This window comes from Cricetulus griseus, chromosome 4, assembly GCF_003668045.3.
Source record: "Cricetulus griseus strain 17A/GY chromosome 4, alternate assembly CriGri-PICRH-1.0, whole genome shotgun sequence".
NCBI lineage: Eukaryota > Metazoa > Chordata > Mammalia > Rodentia > Cricetidae > Cricetulus > Cricetulus griseus.
This window is the reverse complement of record NC_048597.1, coordinates 226,838,189-226,857,123: the sequence shown is the minus strand read 5'-3', so window position 1 is coordinate 226,857,123 and position 18,935 is coordinate 226,838,189. Positions and strand designations below refer to the sequence as shown.

The 18,935-nt window shown below is 49.8% G+C and overlaps 1 protein-coding gene across 1 annotated transcript in view; it reads left to right on the top strand.

The window, feature by feature from the left end:
- Positions 1–3,195, top strand: part of Scn11a (sodium voltage-gated channel alpha subunit 11) — a 67,043-nt gene extending 63,848 nt beyond the window's left edge. The window contains exon 26 of the mRNA XM_027415551.2: positions 2,168–3,195. Within this exon, the coding sequence (XP_027271352.1) occupies positions 2,168–3,195 (1,028 nt within the window). The remainder of the gene's footprint in view (positions 1–2,167) is intronic.
- Positions 3,196–18,935: the final 15,740 nt, after the last annotated feature.

The following is an 18,935-nucleotide window of genomic DNA, read 5'->3' as shown; positions in this document are numbered from 1 at the left end:
GGACAAGGAAAACTGATCTTACAAATCTTCCCATCTTGGAAAGGCTGCATCACAGGCATTAGATCTGAGTGTTGGTTACCCTTGCTACCAAATGATTGTGTCAGGGTCGGCCTGGGTTCAAAGCCATGAGGTTTATGTAGATAGTTTAAATAGGCCCATGTATTGGCAGCAAAATAGACCTATGGTCTTTAGTAGTTAGTCCCAACCACAAGTTCAGGTGAAAGTGACATCAGTAGAAGTTAGGTGATGGTGATCAGAGGAGTCTGGGACCTGACCCCCCTCCCTGACACACACACACACACACACACACACACACACACACACACACACACTCTCTCTCTCTCTCTCTCTCTCTCTCTCTCTCTCTCACACACACACACACACACAATCACACACACACTCACTCTCTCTCTCTCTCACACACACAATCTCACACACACACACACACACAATCACACACACACTCTCTCTCACACACACAATCACACACACACTCACTCTCTCTCTCTCACACACACAATCTCACACACACACAATCACACACACACACACACACACACTCTCTCTCTCTCACACACACACACAATCACACACACACACACACACACACAAAGGGAGTGCCAGGAGCCCTTCTGCCCACATGCAAAGGCGTCATCATTCTGTTGCCCTTTCCAGGACATGCGGGGCATTGTGAAGCTGCTAGAAAAGTCTCTAGGATCCTTCCACCAGCTCCTAGGTGCCTGAAGTCACACGAACTACTAGAAATTTTGCTCCAGGGCCCAGTGCAGGACAGACTGTTCACATGAAGCCAAATTCTGTTCCCTAGTGTGGGTGGAAGTCCATGGGCCTTTATGTATGCATATCCAACACCTGGCCTGCACTCTTCCCCAGGCTCCTTCCTCAGCTCCTGCAGTAATGACTGCTAAATGAGTGATCAGTGAGCCTCTCCCTGGGAGTTAGCAGTGTGACTGGTGGATAGCACTTACTCATTTTAAAACACACACACACACACACACACACACACACACACACACACACACACACACACACACACACACACCTGTACTTAGAGAAAGGACAGATTCATACAGACCTGATTAGTCCAGGTGGTATTTAAGGTTGAGCCTGAAAGGGCCGGTATTGCTGAGTTGACACCATCAAACCTTGTTAGGATCGTCTACTCAGTTAGCATACCGCTTTCATACACTCAGATGATGAGGTATAGCTAGTGAGTTCTCTGTAGTCATCAGGAGACTGGCAGAAACATTTCACTGTCATGATCCCTAATGACCTCAGAGCAAGGGGAAAACCATGTCTACACAAGGCAAGCATGTTCCAGCCATTCTATAATATTTGGGCCAAAATGTAAACTCCTAACACCCCTTAGCTCTTGCCTGCTCAGCAGGGAAGGCGAGAACAGGGTGACATTTCGGGTCCAAATATTCATCAGTTTGCACAAAGCCCTGTTTGAGACTCCGTTTCCAGGGTGTCCACAACAGAGAGCATGTCTCTCAACGTCACATGTTAGCTTCAGGTGAGCCTGGGCACCTCAGTGGTCCCCAGAGTGAGTGGAATGCCAAACAGGAGAGCCCAGTGTGCAGCTGTGGGCTAAAGGGGGAGCATCTCAGGACTTCCTCCTCCCTCCAGCGCCCCACACAGCAGTTAGTGTGTCCTCACCTGCAGAGGGCTGTAGGGAGACCTAGATGAAGGAGCCCTTGTCCCAATAAACTCAGGTCTCTCCGATCCTACAGTTTCCCTCTGTAGCTCAAGCAAGGCTTAAGCCAAACTCCAGCAGAAGCTTCACCATGCCCTCTGAAAGGTTCAGCATGTGAAAAACAATGGCCTGCCTTCCATCTGCATTCGGTAAACAGGGACAACCATGGTAGGTGTTGTCCCATGGGTAGCTAAAAGGAACATCATCATAGGCAAAAAACCCTGTATAGCCTTCCACAGTTCCCTTGCTTGTCTTCGAATGTATACCCCACCCCGCCCCCATCAAAAGTCCCATCTAAGACTTCGTGGCCCTTAGAGATGTATTTTTCAAATTGAAACACAGGCGGGCATTTCTTAGTTTTGCAAATAAAGGACAAAGTGTAGGTAACGCGTAGGACTAGCTGGGGTCGCAAGGGCGGTGCACGCTGGGAGTTCACTGGCCCTCCCTCTGCAGGTTCCCTGGTTTCTGGCTTGGAGAACAGCGTTCCTTTCCCTCCCACGCTCTTCCGAATCGTGCGCTTGGCGCGGATTGGCCGCATCCTCCGACTGGTCCGGGCTGCTCGAGGCATCAGGACGCTGCTGTTTGCTCTGATGATGTCTCTGCCGTCTCTGTTCAACATCGGCCTGCTGCTCTTCCTCGTTATGTTCATCTACGCCATCTTCGGGATGAACTGCTTCTCCAAAGTGGAGAGGGGCTCTGGAATCGACGACATCTTCAACTTTGAAACGTTCTCGGGCAGCATGCTCTGCCTCTTCCAGGTGACCACTTCAGCTGGCTGGGACTCTCTGCTCAGCCCCATGCTGGCTTCAAAAGCCGACACCAACTCCTCCTCCCAAGACAGCTGCCAGCAGCCCCGGGTAGCCATCATCTATTTCGTCAGTTACATCATTATCTCCTTCCTCATCGTGGTCAACATGTACATCGCGGTGATTCTAGAGAATTTCAACACGGCCACCGAGGAGAGCGCGGACCCCCTGGGCGAAGACGACTTTGAAATCTTCTATGAGATCTGGGAGAAGTTTGACCCCGAAGCAACGCAGTTCATCCAGTACTCGGCCCTCTCTGACTTTGCGGACGCCCTGCCTGAGCCGCTGCGCGTGGCCAAGCCTAACAAGTTTCAGTTTCTGGTGATGGACTTGCCCATGGTGACGGGCGATCGTCTCCACTGCATGGACGTTCTCTTTGCCTTCACCACCAGGGTCCTCGGGAACTCCAGCGGCTTGGACACCATGAAATCGCTGATGGAGGATAAGTTCATGGAGGCCAATCCTTTCAGAAAGTTGTACGAGCCCATAGTCACCACCACCAAGAGAAAGGAGGAGGAGCTGTGTGCCGCCGTCATCCAGAGGGCCTACCGAAAACACGTGGAGAAGATGATCAAGTTGAAGCTGCAAGACAGGTCGAGTTCGTCACGCCCAACAGTTTGCAACGGAGACTTGTCTAGCTTGGATGTGCCCAAGATCAAAGTTCACTATGACTGAGCCCTCATCTCCACCCCTACCGCCCCAGCCTAGCTCCCAGCCTGTGTGCTCTGGAGGTCCACAGCTCAGTCTACGAGCAAGCAGTGAGCTCACTGGACGAGCGTTCCACTTTTTTTCTCTGCTAAAAGAGGTGGCGTATTAGTGTTTATTTAAAAATGATTCTTGAAGGGTTTTAAGATAAGGCTACCCACCGAGGTCTGGGACTGATTCAATGAAGAAAAGACATTGGGAAGGGCTGCAAAGGGGGGGGGGGCGCACAGTGATGGTAGGCTTGAAATACAGTTCAAATTATATAAATATAAAAGAATGAGAAGGAAAAAAATCACACGAAAATCTAAGGTTGTGTTCTCGGCACATTTCCCAACATATTTGTTTAATGTTTCATGTTTCTTTTGCATGTTAAGTGAGAAGTCAAAACCTGCAATAAGCAAAAGGTTGCTGCCGGTGTTCTCTACCAGAACTAAGAATCTTAGGTGTGTAGCTCAAGCCTGAAGCATGATCCTTACTTTGCCAGTTAGCACTGTTTTCAGAAGTTCCGGCCTCTCTGTCACAGGTGTTTAACAAATAAACAGATAAACAAAACATCAGTTTGCATTTCATCGGGACAGTGGGCTAAAATGACCCTCCTGGTGGTGGTTTTGTAAGCTGTGGTTTAATAAGGCCTGGAGCCAGACATCTGTCAGGAAGGTGTTAGTGGTGGGCTCTTCACAAGGAAGAGACCCGTGTCTCGGCAGTCACAGATTTCTGTGATGTGAATGTCCCTACCATGACTGGTTCCAAGCTGCAAATGCAGAAGTTACTGGATGAGGAGCTGAAAAGAAATGCGTGTATGGAATGCTCGAGAGCTAGCCTGAGCTGGCTGCAGCCCACCATGTGCTGGAACCAATGAGGAAGTCTGGTTGACTCTGGTTAAAGTACCTGCAGAGTTAGAGCCGGGGATTGGGGGTGGCTCAGTTGGGAATGTTGTTGCCGGGCAACCATGAGGACCCGAGTTTGATCCTCAGCACTCCTGAAACTGTATCAGTCATGTAGGGGTGTCAACCCCTCTGTAATCCCAGCGCCCAAGGAGTCAGGGTGGGCTAGTTAGTTTTTATAGTTGACTTGACACAATCTGGAGTGACTTGGGAAGAGGGAACTGTGAAGAATTGCTCAATCAGATTGCTCTTTGGCCAGGACTATGAGGGACTGTCTTGATGATGATGGACGTGGGAGGGCCCAGCCCACAGTGGGACGCATCATCCCCAGGCAGATGAGCCTGGGCTGTATAAAAATCTAGTCAAGCCGGAGCCAGAGGGTGAGCCAGCGAACAGCATTCTCCCATGGTCTCTGCTTCAGTTCCTGCCTCCAGGTTCCTGCCCTGACTTCCTTTGGTCACGCACTGTTACCTGGTGACAGAGCTGGAATAGACCCCGAGCTCCCCCAGGTTGTCTTTGGTCATGGTGTTTGTCACAGCAACAGAGGGTAGGTCAAGCTTTGGAACCATGATAGGAAGAAGGAGGAGGGGCTTGCAGGACCAGGGATCCTTTGAGATGAGCCTCCCATGTAGGACTGTAAAGATCAGTCCAAAGTCATGGTCAAGTTCTCCTTAGGGTCCAGGTGGCAACCCATGGAGCAGGCTAGATAATGCCTCTGAGGGTGGGACCTTACAGATCCCTGCCAAGGTTCCCTTATTTTTAATTGAAAATATTTTTTCATACAATATAGTTGGATCACAGTTTCCTCTCCCTCGTCTCCTCCCAGATTCTTCTCACATTCTCACCCATCCAACTCCACACCTTCTCTCATCCCTCCCTCCCCCTTTAGGAAACAATCAGGCAAAAAAGAGTAAAGAATAAAAAAGGGAAACACACACACACACACACACACACACACACACACACACACACACACGAAACTGAAGCCAGGCTTTAATCCCAGCACTCTGGAGGCAGAGGCAGGTGGATCTCTGTGAGTTTGTGGCCAGCCTGGTCTACAGAGGGAGTGGCAGGATAGGCTCCAAAGCTACACAGAGAAACCCTGTCTTGAAAAACAAAACAAAACAAAACAAAAAACCAAAAAAAGAAACTGAAACACACATAGACATGGACACATTCATGCACACACACACACACACACACACACACACACACACACACACAAAGATAGAGAAAACTCATAAAAACACAAAATTGGATGCCATAATATACAAGCAAAAGACCAGTAAGATTAAAAAAGCAATATAATAAAAAAAAATCTACAAAAATACCACCGAGTTTGTTTTGTGCTGGGCATCTATTGCTGGGCATGGGATCTGTCCTTAAGTGTAGTTTATATACCAGTGAGACGCCATTGGAGAAAAGCAGTTTTCCTTTGCATGTTGTCTACTGGAGACAGCATCTTGGTTAGGGATGAGCGCTCACATTTCCTTTCTCAGCGCCGGACACTCCCCCTCACCCCCAAACACACCAAATTTTCTAAACGGGCTGGCTTTCTTTCTTGGGGAATGCCTCTTTGCTGGAGGTGGGAGGATCCACCAGGGGGGGCTGTTGCTCCTGCAGCACACCGTCCATGGTGCTGAATAGGATCTTCTCTGTGCAGAAGCTCCAGGCCCCTTGCATGTGTCTATCCTAGCTAGGCATGGTGGGTTCCTCCAAAGGCAAGCACCAGCTCCAGCCGGAGGCTGGACTACACTTCCTTCACTAGATGGCAGCAAACACCCAACTCGCTCTTCCTAAGTGCCCCACCGTGATCTAGGACAGCTTGGTGCTCCCACAGCCACAAGGCTGAGGGAGGAGACCCAAGGCAGGACATGGAGACTTCCTGAAGCCTTGGAGAAAGCCAGAGGTAGTGTTGGGTGCTTGTGATCCCAGTGCTGGGAAACCGGATGTAGCCCTGGAGGCTGAAATGATGCCCGGGGCTCATTCCCCCAGGGTGGGGACACAGGGAATGTCCCGATTAACCCCACAGACATAGAAGCCTCTCACACACTTGTCCTGTCACTAGTCGTGTCCTGAGGATGAGGCTGGCACACCTTGTGTAACAGCTGGGAACCAATGACCCATGACCTGTAGAGCATCTATGCTAATTAGGAAGAGAATCCCACAAGTGTTCCCAGGTGATAAAGAACCGCAATGTAACAAATGCCAGACACCAGGCACAGCTCTGCTCTCGGGAAGCGGATGGAAGAGGGCTTCAGGGGAGAGTGACAATTGGCTGAGCTTGATGGACAGGTAGGGTTTTGACAAGTTGAGACTGTTTGGCAGAGTGTGTGCAGTGGAGGAGACAGTCCCAGCAGCACTGTGGAAGTTGGGATATGTAAGGCCATTCCAGTTGCCCAGCTGACCGCATGTGGAGTGTGGTGAGTGGGACACGGGCAACAGGGCCTCTAGAAGGAACCAGTGTTGGGGAGACAGCTGTCAGCAGGGTTCGTTCTGCAAGCATGAGGATGGAAGTTCAGTCCCAAGAATCCATGAGAAAAGGCCAGTTGTGGTTTGTCATGCTTTCCAGCGCAGTGCTGGGGAAGCAGATACCAAAGCACCTGGCGTTCACTTGCCAGCCAGCCCACTTGGCAAGTTCTGGGCCAGTGAGAGACTCTTTCTTAAAACATAAGGTAGGCCTGAGTTGACATCTAACCTCTACACCCATGCACACACATCCTTGTGTACCACACATCCATTTGTATAATATGCGCGTGTGCGCGCGCATGCGCGTGTGCGCGCGCACGCGCACACACACACACACACAGACACACACACAGACACACACACAGACACACAGACATACACACACACACACACACACACACACACAGACACACAGACACACACACACACACTCTCTCTTTCTCTGTCTATTTGTGAAAAGACTCAAATACCAGAGTGAGCTATCGCCCTGTTGATAACTTGGAGGCGTTGGAGCAGTGCAGAGAAAATGTCTGGACTGAATGGGCAGAGAGGAGAAGAAAACAACAGTGACCCTGATCCCGGTGGAGAAGGAACGCTGAGCTGAGGAGGACACAGGGCTGACATGATGTGACACTGGGACCAGCTGGATACTCCAAGAGTCTGGAAGGCCCCTAGAGTTGGGGACTGGTAGCAAGGTAGATGGCAAGAGAAGCCCCCAAGGTGGGGCCAGAGAGAAGGCTCGGTTGGCGAGAGTGTTTGCCGCACAAGCCCAAGGAACCGAGTCTGAATCACCAGCGCCTATGCACAGGCTGGGAATGGCCCCTCCTGCCTGCAATGCCAGCACTGGGGCCGAAGCAGGAGAGTTCTCGGGGCTTGCTGGCCGCTGGCCTAGCTCCGGGGTTAGGGAGTAGGACAGAGTGATAGAGCAGGACACTTGTTCCTGGACACCCTCCCCTGGCCTCTGCACACACATGCATCCTCCTCCAACAACATGGACAGATACCATACATACTAAATCCATAGAAAACACATAAATAAATAATTATCGTCTAAGGTGGAAAAACAAACATGTTACCAAGGTAATGCAGATAAGGAGATCCAGGTTTTGTTCCATTCCTTTTGTTTTTTGACTAGAGAGGAGGAAAACCCCAAATTGATTTGGTTTGGTTCAAGATGCTGGGCCAAAGGTAGGTCTATCTCTCTCTAGTCAGGCACAGAAATATAGGGTCAGGTGTGGGCAGGATTTCTCTGTATGAGGTCATGTCTGAGACCCCAGGAGCAGTTGACATCATGGCAGAGAGCGTAGCCAGATGCAGGAGGCAGGGCCCTGGTGAGGTGGGGTGAACCTAGCTCACGGTGTAGGCTGGCTGCTGAATGTCAGTGCCAAGGGCACACAGTCGACAAGATGAGCATCAGAACCCCATGTTCCCAGCCCCGCACCAAGCACCAAGAACCATGCCCTTATGTCTGAGGGCTTTGTGGGGGCAAGAATAAGCGCATGTCAGGAACAGTCCTGGGATGTCAGCCTCAAGCACCCCGGGCCTTAGGAAAAGTTCAAATCCCATACGTACACTCTCCCTGTTGATGGAGGAGGAGGAGAGAGAGCTCAGGTAGTCTGTTGCCTGGCAACCACGATAGAACCTCTGGGGTCATTCAGTGGGCAATCCTGTCCCTCACACACAAGGAGCAATCAAAGCAGCGGCGAGAAAAGAGAGCTAACATTTACCAAGAGCTTGTTCTGGGCCAGGTGGGCACGCCACCTGACACCTCGCCAGGTTTTCTCCTAAGCTCCATTAGACAGAAATTGGTTTCAGCATTCTTTATCTAGATGAGGAGACTGAGGCACGTAAAGTCAACGAGAGACTTAGTCAAGGCCACATCTGGCTCTGGGTCATACTCTGTCAATCTTTACAAGACAGAAAGGAGAGGAGGGGCGAAGCTGAAGGGGGAGAGGGGGGTGGGGGAGCAGGGGGCTGGGAGATAGGGGGTATTCGGGTAGGGGCTGGAGGGTTGGGGGCGGGGGGTGCAGTGTCTTCCTCTTAGTCCCTGGGAACTTTTGCCATCCATTTCTTCTCTTGGAAACATGATGCATGTTTACAAAGTCATTTTTTTTTTTAAACAACATGGAAGTGTACACTGCAGAAAAGCATGGGTCCCTCTCCCAGGGTCTCATGTAGCCCAGGCTGCCTAGAACTTATAACCCAAGGATGATCTTGAACTTCTGTTCCTCCTGCCTCCACCTCCCAAGTGCTGGCATTACAGATGTGAACCACCACACCCAGTTCATGCAACGCTAGGAAGTGAACACAGAACTTTGTGTCCATTAGGCAAGAGCGCCATCCACTGAGTTACAGCTACAGCCTTGGCAATAGAATTCTGTTGATAGAGATTCGTCTGCCGTTCAGACAGTGGTATCACTAAGAGGCATCTTTGTCAGAACCTATTTGGCCTCCCTTCATTCTTCCCCATCAGCCCTCCAATTCCAGTCACCCTGGACAAGCCACTGTGACAGCACAGGGTCAAGCCCCTTCTCTTCCCATATGCTGAGCTCTTGTATTTTGCAATCACTTTTGGAGTCAAGTCACTCAAGTGGCTCATAGTCTGGTTACTCATGAACCCTCATCAAACTTGCACATAGTCCCCGCCCCCAGGGGAACCTTAGCCACACCTGCTTAGGGGCTGGCTACAGGTCTGCCTGACCATGCCCTCGAGGGCGTGGTCAGGGTGACAGAGTAAGAGTTTGAGTTGGCTGAGTTTCATTTTCAGTTTTTCACCCCCTTTCGGCATTCATACAGACCACTGCCACGCTGGCTGGCTAGGTCGCTCTGTAAGTAAGGCTTTTCCCTATTAAATACCCTTATATTTCTACTTGGCTCCGTATTGGTAATTTCCCACTATATCCCCCACTATAAATTAATAGTTTTAAGCAGAAAACTAGGGCTGGAGAGGCAGCTCAGCAGTTAGGAGTGTGCACTGCTCTTGTAAAAGATACAAATGTGGTTCCCAGCACCGGAGTTGGCCAGGTAGCTCACAAGCGCCTGCAACTCCAGCTACAGAGAATGTGACGCCCCCTTCTGATCTCTTCATGCCCTGAACTTAGCAGCATTTACCCACACGTGTGCATGCGCACGTGCGCGCACACACACACACAATTAAAATAAATCTCTAAAAATAAATAGGTAAACAAATGGTTCCAGAATAGTTGGATATACCTGTGCCCCAAAGAACTAGGTTAGCTGGTACGCTCCTGTAGTCCTGTCCTTTGGAGGAGATTGCAAACTCAAGGCCAAGCTGTCCTACCTAGTGAAATCCTGCTCATGTCACATACAGGTGTGACCTCAAGGTGGGCTATATGTAGCATCATAAGTGCAACTAGACAGACATCTGCAAAACAAACAAACAAACAAACAAACAAACACCCCAAAACAAAAACAGAAAAGCTTAGTGATCTTGAGTTGGCAAAATTTTTAAAAATACAACACAAAAGCCCTAATTTTAGAAGGGAAAAATCGATAAACTGGACTTTGTGTAAATGGGAAGAGAGGACAGAGGGAAGTGAAAAAAGGAAGGGGGGGGTCAAGTTTGACCTAATTGCTGCTTCTCCGAAAGCAGCTGAAGCTGTGATCAACTGAAGCTGACACACCTTGCTTGGGTGGGGCTGTAAAATGGTTCAGCCACGTGGGAAACAGCTTCCTTTTGTCTTGTGAAGTTTGTGTACACTGACCAAGGACAACCTAAAGCTGCTTCACCGGGTAGTTTCTAAAAGAAATAAAAACACATGCCTACCGAAGACTTGTACTCCAGGCAGTAAGAGCTTTATTTTAAATAGTCGAAACTTGAAAACAATGTCTGTCAACAGAGCAAAGGTAAAATGCATGTGGTATGCCAATTCACCAAACATAAAGCAATGGACTGATGGTACAACCCACTACACAAGCGGCCTCGGGGAATTGTGGCAACAGAGATAAAAATAAGACGGTTTCACTCACATAACATTTTAGAAAATATAAACTAAGCTAAAGTGATATAAAGAGAATCACTCATGGCCTAGGGAGGGACAAGGTTGAAGAGAGGGACAAAATGTTCTATGGGGACACTTCCAGAGACTGATCGTGGTGCCTCACAAGTAAAAAGACAAATGTTAAATTTGTCAAATCGCACATTTTTGTTTGTTTCCCTGTGGCCTGAATTCACATGCCTCTGCCTCCTGAGAGCTGGGATTACGAACGTGCACCTCACACTCAGCTTTAGATTAAACATGACATGTGCAATCTAACTTCAGGGAGTGTGTGTGTGTGTGTGTGTGTGTGTGTGTGTGTGTGTGTGTGTATGTGTGTGTATATGTATGTGTGTATGTGTGTATATATGTGTTTGTATGTGTGTGTTTGTGTGTTTGTGTGTGTATATGTGTGTGTATGTGTGTATGTTTGTGCGCCTGTGTGTGTGTGTGTGTGTGTGTGTGTGTGTATGTTTGTGTGTATGTGTGTGTGTGTATGTTTGTGTGTATGTGTGTATGTTTGTGCGCCTGTGTGTGTGTGTGTGTGTGTGTGTGTGTGTGTGTGTGTAGGTATCTTCCTCTATTGGTCTCCCCCTTATTTTTTTGAGGCTGACTCTCTTTACTGGACCTAGAGCTCACCATTTGGACTAGACTGGCTGGCCAGCAGGCCCTTGGGATCCATCTGTCCCCACTGCTACAGCATTGAGCTTACAGGCAAGCAGTGCCCCACCCATTTAAAGGAGCCTATTTTAAAAATCTAGACTTAAATGGTCATCATCCCAGGCCTCTGGACCTCTCACTTCATTAAAATCTGAAGGGCACGTTGGCTGCTGTTTCAGGGATGGCTGCTAAGTCCCCACATCTTACAACTACCTGGAAACCACAGCATAGAAAGACCCCTCTCTTCATGTTTTGCAGGGTGGGGGGGATGGTATAAATATTAGGATAACTCCCTCGTTAGGGAACACCACATCTTAGAAAGCAGGCATCACCTTATCCAGCCCCTCATCACACAGGTGCCAGAATCTGGTACCCAGAGACTTAGTGCCATGGATGTGGGAACAGATTGGGGAGTGTGGGGTCAGGAGAGGAGTGGACCCAGGGGCAGGGATGGAGTCCTTCATCTTTTCTCTCCATAATGCTGTCATCTCCCACGATAGCACCACGTACTGCTTGAGAGCTGCTGGCTATGTTGTCCCTAGCTCCACCCAGGGTTGGTGAGGAAACCTTGGCCACTACAGAGCACTCAGTATCCTTCCTCTGGCCTCTCCAGGGACCCCACTCCCACTTCTTCCCAGGAGAAGCCTCCATCAGTAACTGCTATGGGCTTTCTGCACCCAAGATGCTGCCCCAGGGGGTAGAGGCACTTTCCCTCTCCCCAAAGGCCTTGTGAGCTCATTCTTGTAAAAGTTTAATGCCTGAGAGTCAATTACACTTGAGAGTGCTCTGATGAGCTGCTGACCACGGGCCTGCAGCTGGCATCCCTCTAGGGCCCAGTACCCTGAGAAAGCCTCCCCACTTTTCTCCACAGGCAGTTCTTCCTTCCCATCAACCTGCTGTGTAACCTTGAACAAGAGCAACCCTTCTCTGGACCCGGCTTGAAGTTTGTCAGAATGAAAGCATTGGCTGTGGCTGATGTTTTTGATGGTGTGAGCTTCATCTAGTCACCCTCATGGGCTCTGTCTCTGGACACACCAAGTTATAGGTCTGTGAGGCAGGGAATGTAGGTGGGAACACCACCACCACAGGGTCCGAAAGGAGACATTCCGGGAGGACTCTGGCCATTTGGAGAATATGTCTGCTCTAACCAGTACGCAAAGGAGATGTGGCCATTTCGCAGGATAAATCTGACTTCACTTCCCCAAGCACAGACTTCTCTTTAGCAGGTCCAGAGGTGCCAGGCTGGCTTCACCCAGTGAGTGGCTTAGGCAGGCCCCAGGAATGGCTTCCCATTCAAACCACTGGTGGTTTCTGCTCCCATGTCCCCCTCTTACCAGTTCTCTGCACTGGAGAGCTTTGCAATCAATATATAGAAGCTCCCAGGGATAATACCACTCATTCTATGGCAGTTGTGGATATGGAGCGGGTTCTGTCTGAGGACATGGAAAAATACCCCACCATAGGCCACTGGGACCATACAAAGCATGCCAGCCTCCAAAACAAAGCAGTCAAGCAGGCATGAAGTGTCACGATAAATCTTTCCGCCACCCACTTGAATTCTGCCCGCCACGTGGATGGCCAAAATAATACACAGAGACTTATATGCTGCTTGGCCAATGACTAGGATTTCTCATCTGCTAGCTCAGTCTTAATTATCATAAATTTGTATATTTTATAAGACTCATCTTATCGGACGCCAGTGGAAGCGTCCGGTCTTCCCAAGCTCACATGGTGACTCTGGAGGAAGAGAGAAGGGACAGCTTCCTTCTTGCCCTTGTTTATATATGAGTCTCCTTGCTATATCACTTCCTGCCTGGATCACCACTTCTTTACTACATTTCCCAGAATCCTCCTTGACTCCTAGTCCCGGCTAGCTTGCTGCCTCATTGGCCAAACAGTACTTTATTCATCATCCAATAAGAAACACATACACAGAAGCACTTCCCCCATCAGTAAAGAGCAGAGTTTGATCCCCAGAACAAGTACAAATGTGAGTGTGGTGTAATTATGGCCTCAGAATGTGGGGACGGGTTACCAGGGTGAACCAGATACCAGAATGGCTGTATTGGTAAGCTCTGGGTTTGATTGAGAGACCCTGCCTGAATGGATAGGCAGAAGGAATAAGGAACCACCATGCCATCAAGGATGAGTCCTGCCGTCAGTCTTGGGCTTCCACATCACAGGCGTACATAAATGGAGAGGCACACGCATACACAACGCCTACACACGTGAAAAAGAGGTGGGGAGCATGCTGGCCCACAGGTAACACATGATAATCTGGAACGTTCCATCTTAAATCTTTCCTGAGTCAGGAGAAAGAAGAGCCAATGTCACAATACAGGGCCAGGGAGTGGGCAGCAGAGCTCCTGACCCGCTCTCCTCAGACTGTACTCTGCGTTGGTCCATGTTTTTCTCAGCTAACAGTTCTGGCCATAGATAATACTCAAAATGCCCCTCCTCTGGTAAGTCATGAGCACTGGCCATAGAAAAGCCGCCCGAGTTCTTGAGAGGCCCCTTGAAGCTGGCCAGAGAAAGGCAGGAGGCTGATGAGGGTGTGACCAGGTGTGACCCCAAGTTCCGCAGGATGTGAATGGACCAGGAGAGAAGAGTTAGAGTCCTGCAAACACAAGCTCATTTTACACCCACCTCTGCCCCTTTCCAATCTGTGTCTGAGGAGAGAGCTCTGATCAGGCCACCAACTCATTTCCCTTGCTGCCTGATTTCTGGTTGGGCCCAGGCGATAGGAGGGCCCAGCAGGAGCCGGCTGTGGTCAGGATGCTTCCTCACTGCTGCAGGCTGTGCTTCAGGAAGCAGCCGCGTGCTCCCTGATGCTTCAGAGCTGGGGAGCCAGAGACAGGCAGATCCCTGGCGCTCTCTGGCCAGCTGGGTTAGTTAACCTAGGCTACTTCACACCAGCTCCACGCCAGTCTTAAAACAAAAACAGAAAGAAAGGAAGAAAGAAAGAAAGAAAGAAAGAAAGAAAGAAAGAAAGAAAGAGGGGGAAGGAGGGAGGAAAAGGAAGGAAGAAGGAAGGAAGGAGGGAGGGAAGGAAGGAAGGAAGAAGGAAGGAAGGAAGAAGGAAGGAAGAAGGAAGGAAGGAGGGAAGGAAGAAGGAAGGAAGGAGGGAAGGAAGAAGGAAGGAAGGAAGGAGGGAAGGAAGGAAGGAAGAAGGAAGGAAGGAAGGAAGAAGGAAGGGAAGGAAGAAGGAAGGAAGGAAGGAGGGGAGGAAGGAAGGAAGAAGGAAGACAGGAAAAGGCACAACATTGAAAGTTGCTGCTCCGTTGGTTAGCCTCTACAAACACATGCATACACATGTATGTACACCTGCTCACTAGTGCCCTCACATATGTGAACACACATGCACAGAAAGACCGTGGCTTCGGTCTTGGATACTCTTTGACTTTCTTTCTCTTGGCTCAGGCCACCAGGCTGTGACCTGCTCTACGGAGAGAGCCCCAAGTCTAAACACAGAAGCATCTCAATCCTGAGCAGCAAGTAATGGCAGCTCACCTCCAATTCCTAGAATGACTTTAGAAAGACCTGCAGCCGTGGGCAAGTCTTGAGATGGCTTGGATGACAGTCACCTCTGCAATCAGATTGACTTCAGTCTTGAGAGATAACGCTGAGCCACAGCCACCAGGCCCAGCCGTTTTCAGACTCTCGTCTCTAGAAGCTGTGTGAGATTGCAAGCATTTATTATTTGGTGCTGCCGAGTGCTGGGGTGACTTATTGCACAGCTCTAGATGACTGGCATGGCTGCATGGGCACCTGTGGTGATTTGTTACACAGCTATGGATGACTGGCATGGCTGCATGGGCACCTGTGGTGATTTTTTACACAGCTATGGATGACTGACATGGCTGCATGGGTTCCTGTGTAGTCAAATTTGGTTTCCTGAACCATCGAAGGGGGATTCTGCTTGCTAATATAGCTCAAGGCTGTAGCCTGCACGGAAGGAACAGCCTTGTGCCAGTTAGTGCCTGTTTTTACAGGAGAAAGGAGCGATTTGGGTTCACAATGTCAAGAAGACTCAGACCACAGTCACTTGGTTCCATTTTACGTGGGCAGAACACCATGGCTGCTGGAATGTATGGTAGAGAACAGCTGTTTCCTACAGACCTGAAGGAGAGAGGGTGTCACCTTCAAGGTCAGCCCCTAGTGACCCACTTACACCATCTAGGCCCCACCTCCCAACGTTCCCAGAACCTCTCAAAATGACACCACCAGCTGGGAACAAAACATTCAGCACATGAGCCTGTGAGGTATGCTGAAGATTCAAGCCATCATGGCTGTCTTAGTGACAAGATGGCGGTGCTAGGGCGTCTGACCCGAGTCTCTTCTCACCCATGCCTGAAGTACCTAGGAAAACTGGAAAGAGCCCCAGCCTCACCGGGGCACAGTCCAAGGGTGGAGGAGGAAATAAGAAGGGGAAGAAGAGGAAGTGAGAAGACGGAAGTACGGGGGAGGCCAGAGAGAGAGACAGAGAGACAGAGACTAATCAAATTCAGGCCAGACAGGGCACGGGAGGAGCTCAGTCTGTAGTGTTTGGCCATGCATGATGAGGACCAGGTCACCTGAATTCATGTCAAGAACTCATGTTAAAAAACAAAAAACAAAGCCGGGAGGTGGCGGTGCACACCTCTAGTTCCAGCACATGGGAGGCAGAGGCAGGGGGATCTCTGTGAGTTTGAGCCTGGTCTACAAGAGCTAGTTCCAGGACAGCCTCCAAAGCCACAGAGAAACCCTGTCTCAAAAAACCAACCCCCCCAAAAAAAAACCCCAACCAACCAACCAAACAAAACAAAACCCCAAACCAACGAAACAAAACCCCAAAACCAAACCAAACCAAACAAACAAAAAACCTAGCATGGTGTGTCTTGTAATTTCAATGCTTGGCAGGCAGAGACAAGCAGGTCCTTAAGGGTCACTGCTAGTTAACTGAGTCTTCTTGGAGGGTTCCAGACCAATGAGAGGGACTGTCTGAACATCAAGATAGATGATGCCTGAGGATCAACCAGGGATGATCTCTGGCCTTAATACACAACCACACATGACCACACCCCCCCACACACACACTATTCAGGCCTGAGTTAGTGAATAGGGGGTCAGGGAACCTTCATTTCAGGTTCTATCTGCTCTGCAACAAATGCACCAAATGAGATTGACACAAGAGCCCAAGAGAGCATTGTGAAGGTAACACATTGTTCCCAGACCAGTGACACTGTATACTACTGGCTATTACTTGTAAGAGTTTCTTTCAGTTACAGTACTGTGATGGTTGTCATTGGTTACTAATTTGACAGGTTCCAGAATCACCCAGGAGACAGCATGCATATGTCTAGGAGGGGATTATCTCTTAAAAATTATTGATTTAATTTTATATGTGTGCATGTCTGTGTACCGTGTGCATGATGAAACCTGTGGAGGTCAGAAGGATTGTATCCCTCAGAACAAGAAAAACAAAAGGTTATGAACTCCCATGTGGGTGCGGGGAACCAAACCCAGGTCCTATGCAAGAGGACAGTAAGCAATCTTGACCTCTCTCAGCCATCCCTCCTGGCCCTTTGAGCAAGGATCTCGATTGGGATAACTGAGCTGGGACATCTAACTTCAATTGTGCAGGGCACATTTCCTGGCGAGTTCCTGGATCTGAATAAAAAGGAGAAAGCAGGCCAAACTCAGCATCCATAGCTCTCCACATCTTGACCATGGGTGCCATGCTGCTTCCTCATTCTCCTGCTGCCATGGGTTCCCCACCAAGATGGACTGGAGCTTCAAACTGGAGCCAAAACAAACCTGTCTCTGCCTAAGAAGTCATCTCAGCAATTTGTAAATAATTGAGGCACCAAATCCTGACTGCCTGGTCTCCATGCTGAGGTACTGTTCTGGCTCTGCCAGCAAACACTCCAGGCAGCTCTCAAGGCCCCATGGAGCAGCCCTGCCTGGAGAAGAAGGCAATGTCCCCTCTTGTAGGCGGGACACTTCCCCTCTGCAGTTGGCTGAGGCAGCAGCCAGGCATTACTGTACAGGGGGCCCTTTGTGAGGCCGAGTGGCCTCGGGGTGTCCTCTGTGAGTCATTTCCTGTTATTCCCTCCAAGAAGTCCTGCCATTCTTTAGAGCGAAATGTGACATTTTTGCAGGACTAACTTCTGGGGCCTTTTGGTCAAGAAGTGGCAGTGGGGGAGTGTGGCAGAGATCCCTTCTTTCATATTTACAAAGTGATTAATTGGCTTCTTTTTAAAATTAGCCTCCATTATGAGTTCACTTGCAGCAGGAAGGCCGCTTTATTTAGTTCCAAGCATCAAATGGTTTTAACAGGTTCTTTTTTAGCAAATGAATCGTCCATGGCAAGAAGGCCAGCAAAATTGCTACCAGGGCTTTTAGTGTTAGAGCCTGGGCCCTGGTGGCCCAGCAAGCCAGTCACCATCCTCAACGGGCCGATTAAACACACAAGTCACAGAGAAAGGTGATTTATTCAATGTGGCTATGACCAGAAAATGAACAGAGGTCTGATGACCGCTGAGTCCATCTTTGGGGCTCTTCATACAAAAGAAGTTAGGTTTTCAGCAGAAGGAAAGGGGCTGGAGAGATGGCTCAGCGGTTAGGAGCACTGGCTGCTCTTCCAGAGGATCGGGTTCAGTTCCCAGCACACACACACACACACACACACACACACACACACACACACACACACACGCCTCACAACCGTCTGTAACTCCAGTTCCAGGGGATCTGTCAGTCACTCCCTTCTGGCCTGCATAGACACTGCATGCACATTGCTCATATATGTATGCATGGATGTATATGTATGTATGTCTACATATATATGTATGTGCACATGCATATATGTATACATATATACGCGAAACACCTATTGGGATAAATAACTAGAAGGCAAGAGGATTGCTTCACTAGGCAACCCTGGTTAAGCTGCAATCCCTCCCACCATGACCCATCATTGTCCTGGCTCCAGTCGTTCCTGTGAGACAAGTCCTCAGAACTGTGTGACTCTCTTCCCGGGAGTCCCCTCTTTGGCTGGCTGCAGGCTTCACCCTTTCCTTTGCTCAGCTTGCTACTCCCGTGGAGCTTCCTTGGGGATGCATATCTCTGCATTCTGATAGCCCAGGGGAGGGGTGCGGCTTCTCTGTAGAGCGTCTTCCTCCCTGCCAGGATGGTTAGAGAGGCAGACTCTGCTTCCTTCTGTTCAGAAGCAGGTGGGAGAGCCCAGTGCAGTGCCCTTCAGGGTGGAGAGGGCACAGAGTGGGGGTTGGCCCAGGGCCATCCCCAGAGCCCACTTGTCTCTCCTGTTTCTGTCTCCATGTGTCTGTCAGCAGCAGGGACGTGCCATGGCACAGACACAGTCCCACCATCAAGCCAGTGGCCTGTCCATTTCCAGCTCCCCAATGGGGAAGCGATCTCTGTGCCATTGGATGGACACCTGGGAATAGCTGCTGTGTCACCTTTGTCTCTCTCACTTCTAGTCCAGGCCTCCTAGAGCTCTGGGCACAGGGCACAGGCATACCTGTGCTTCAGCCCCTCAGGGTGCGGCCTTGGGCCCCTCACTTCTCTCAAGGGTGCGCTGCTATTGTTGCATCAGCCCAAGACCGCACTTGAGGAGCCAAGAGCACGAGGCACACCCCTCAAACTACCAGGGGAAGAACTGAGCTCAGAGAAAGATACCCGACAGCTGCAGTCAGGGA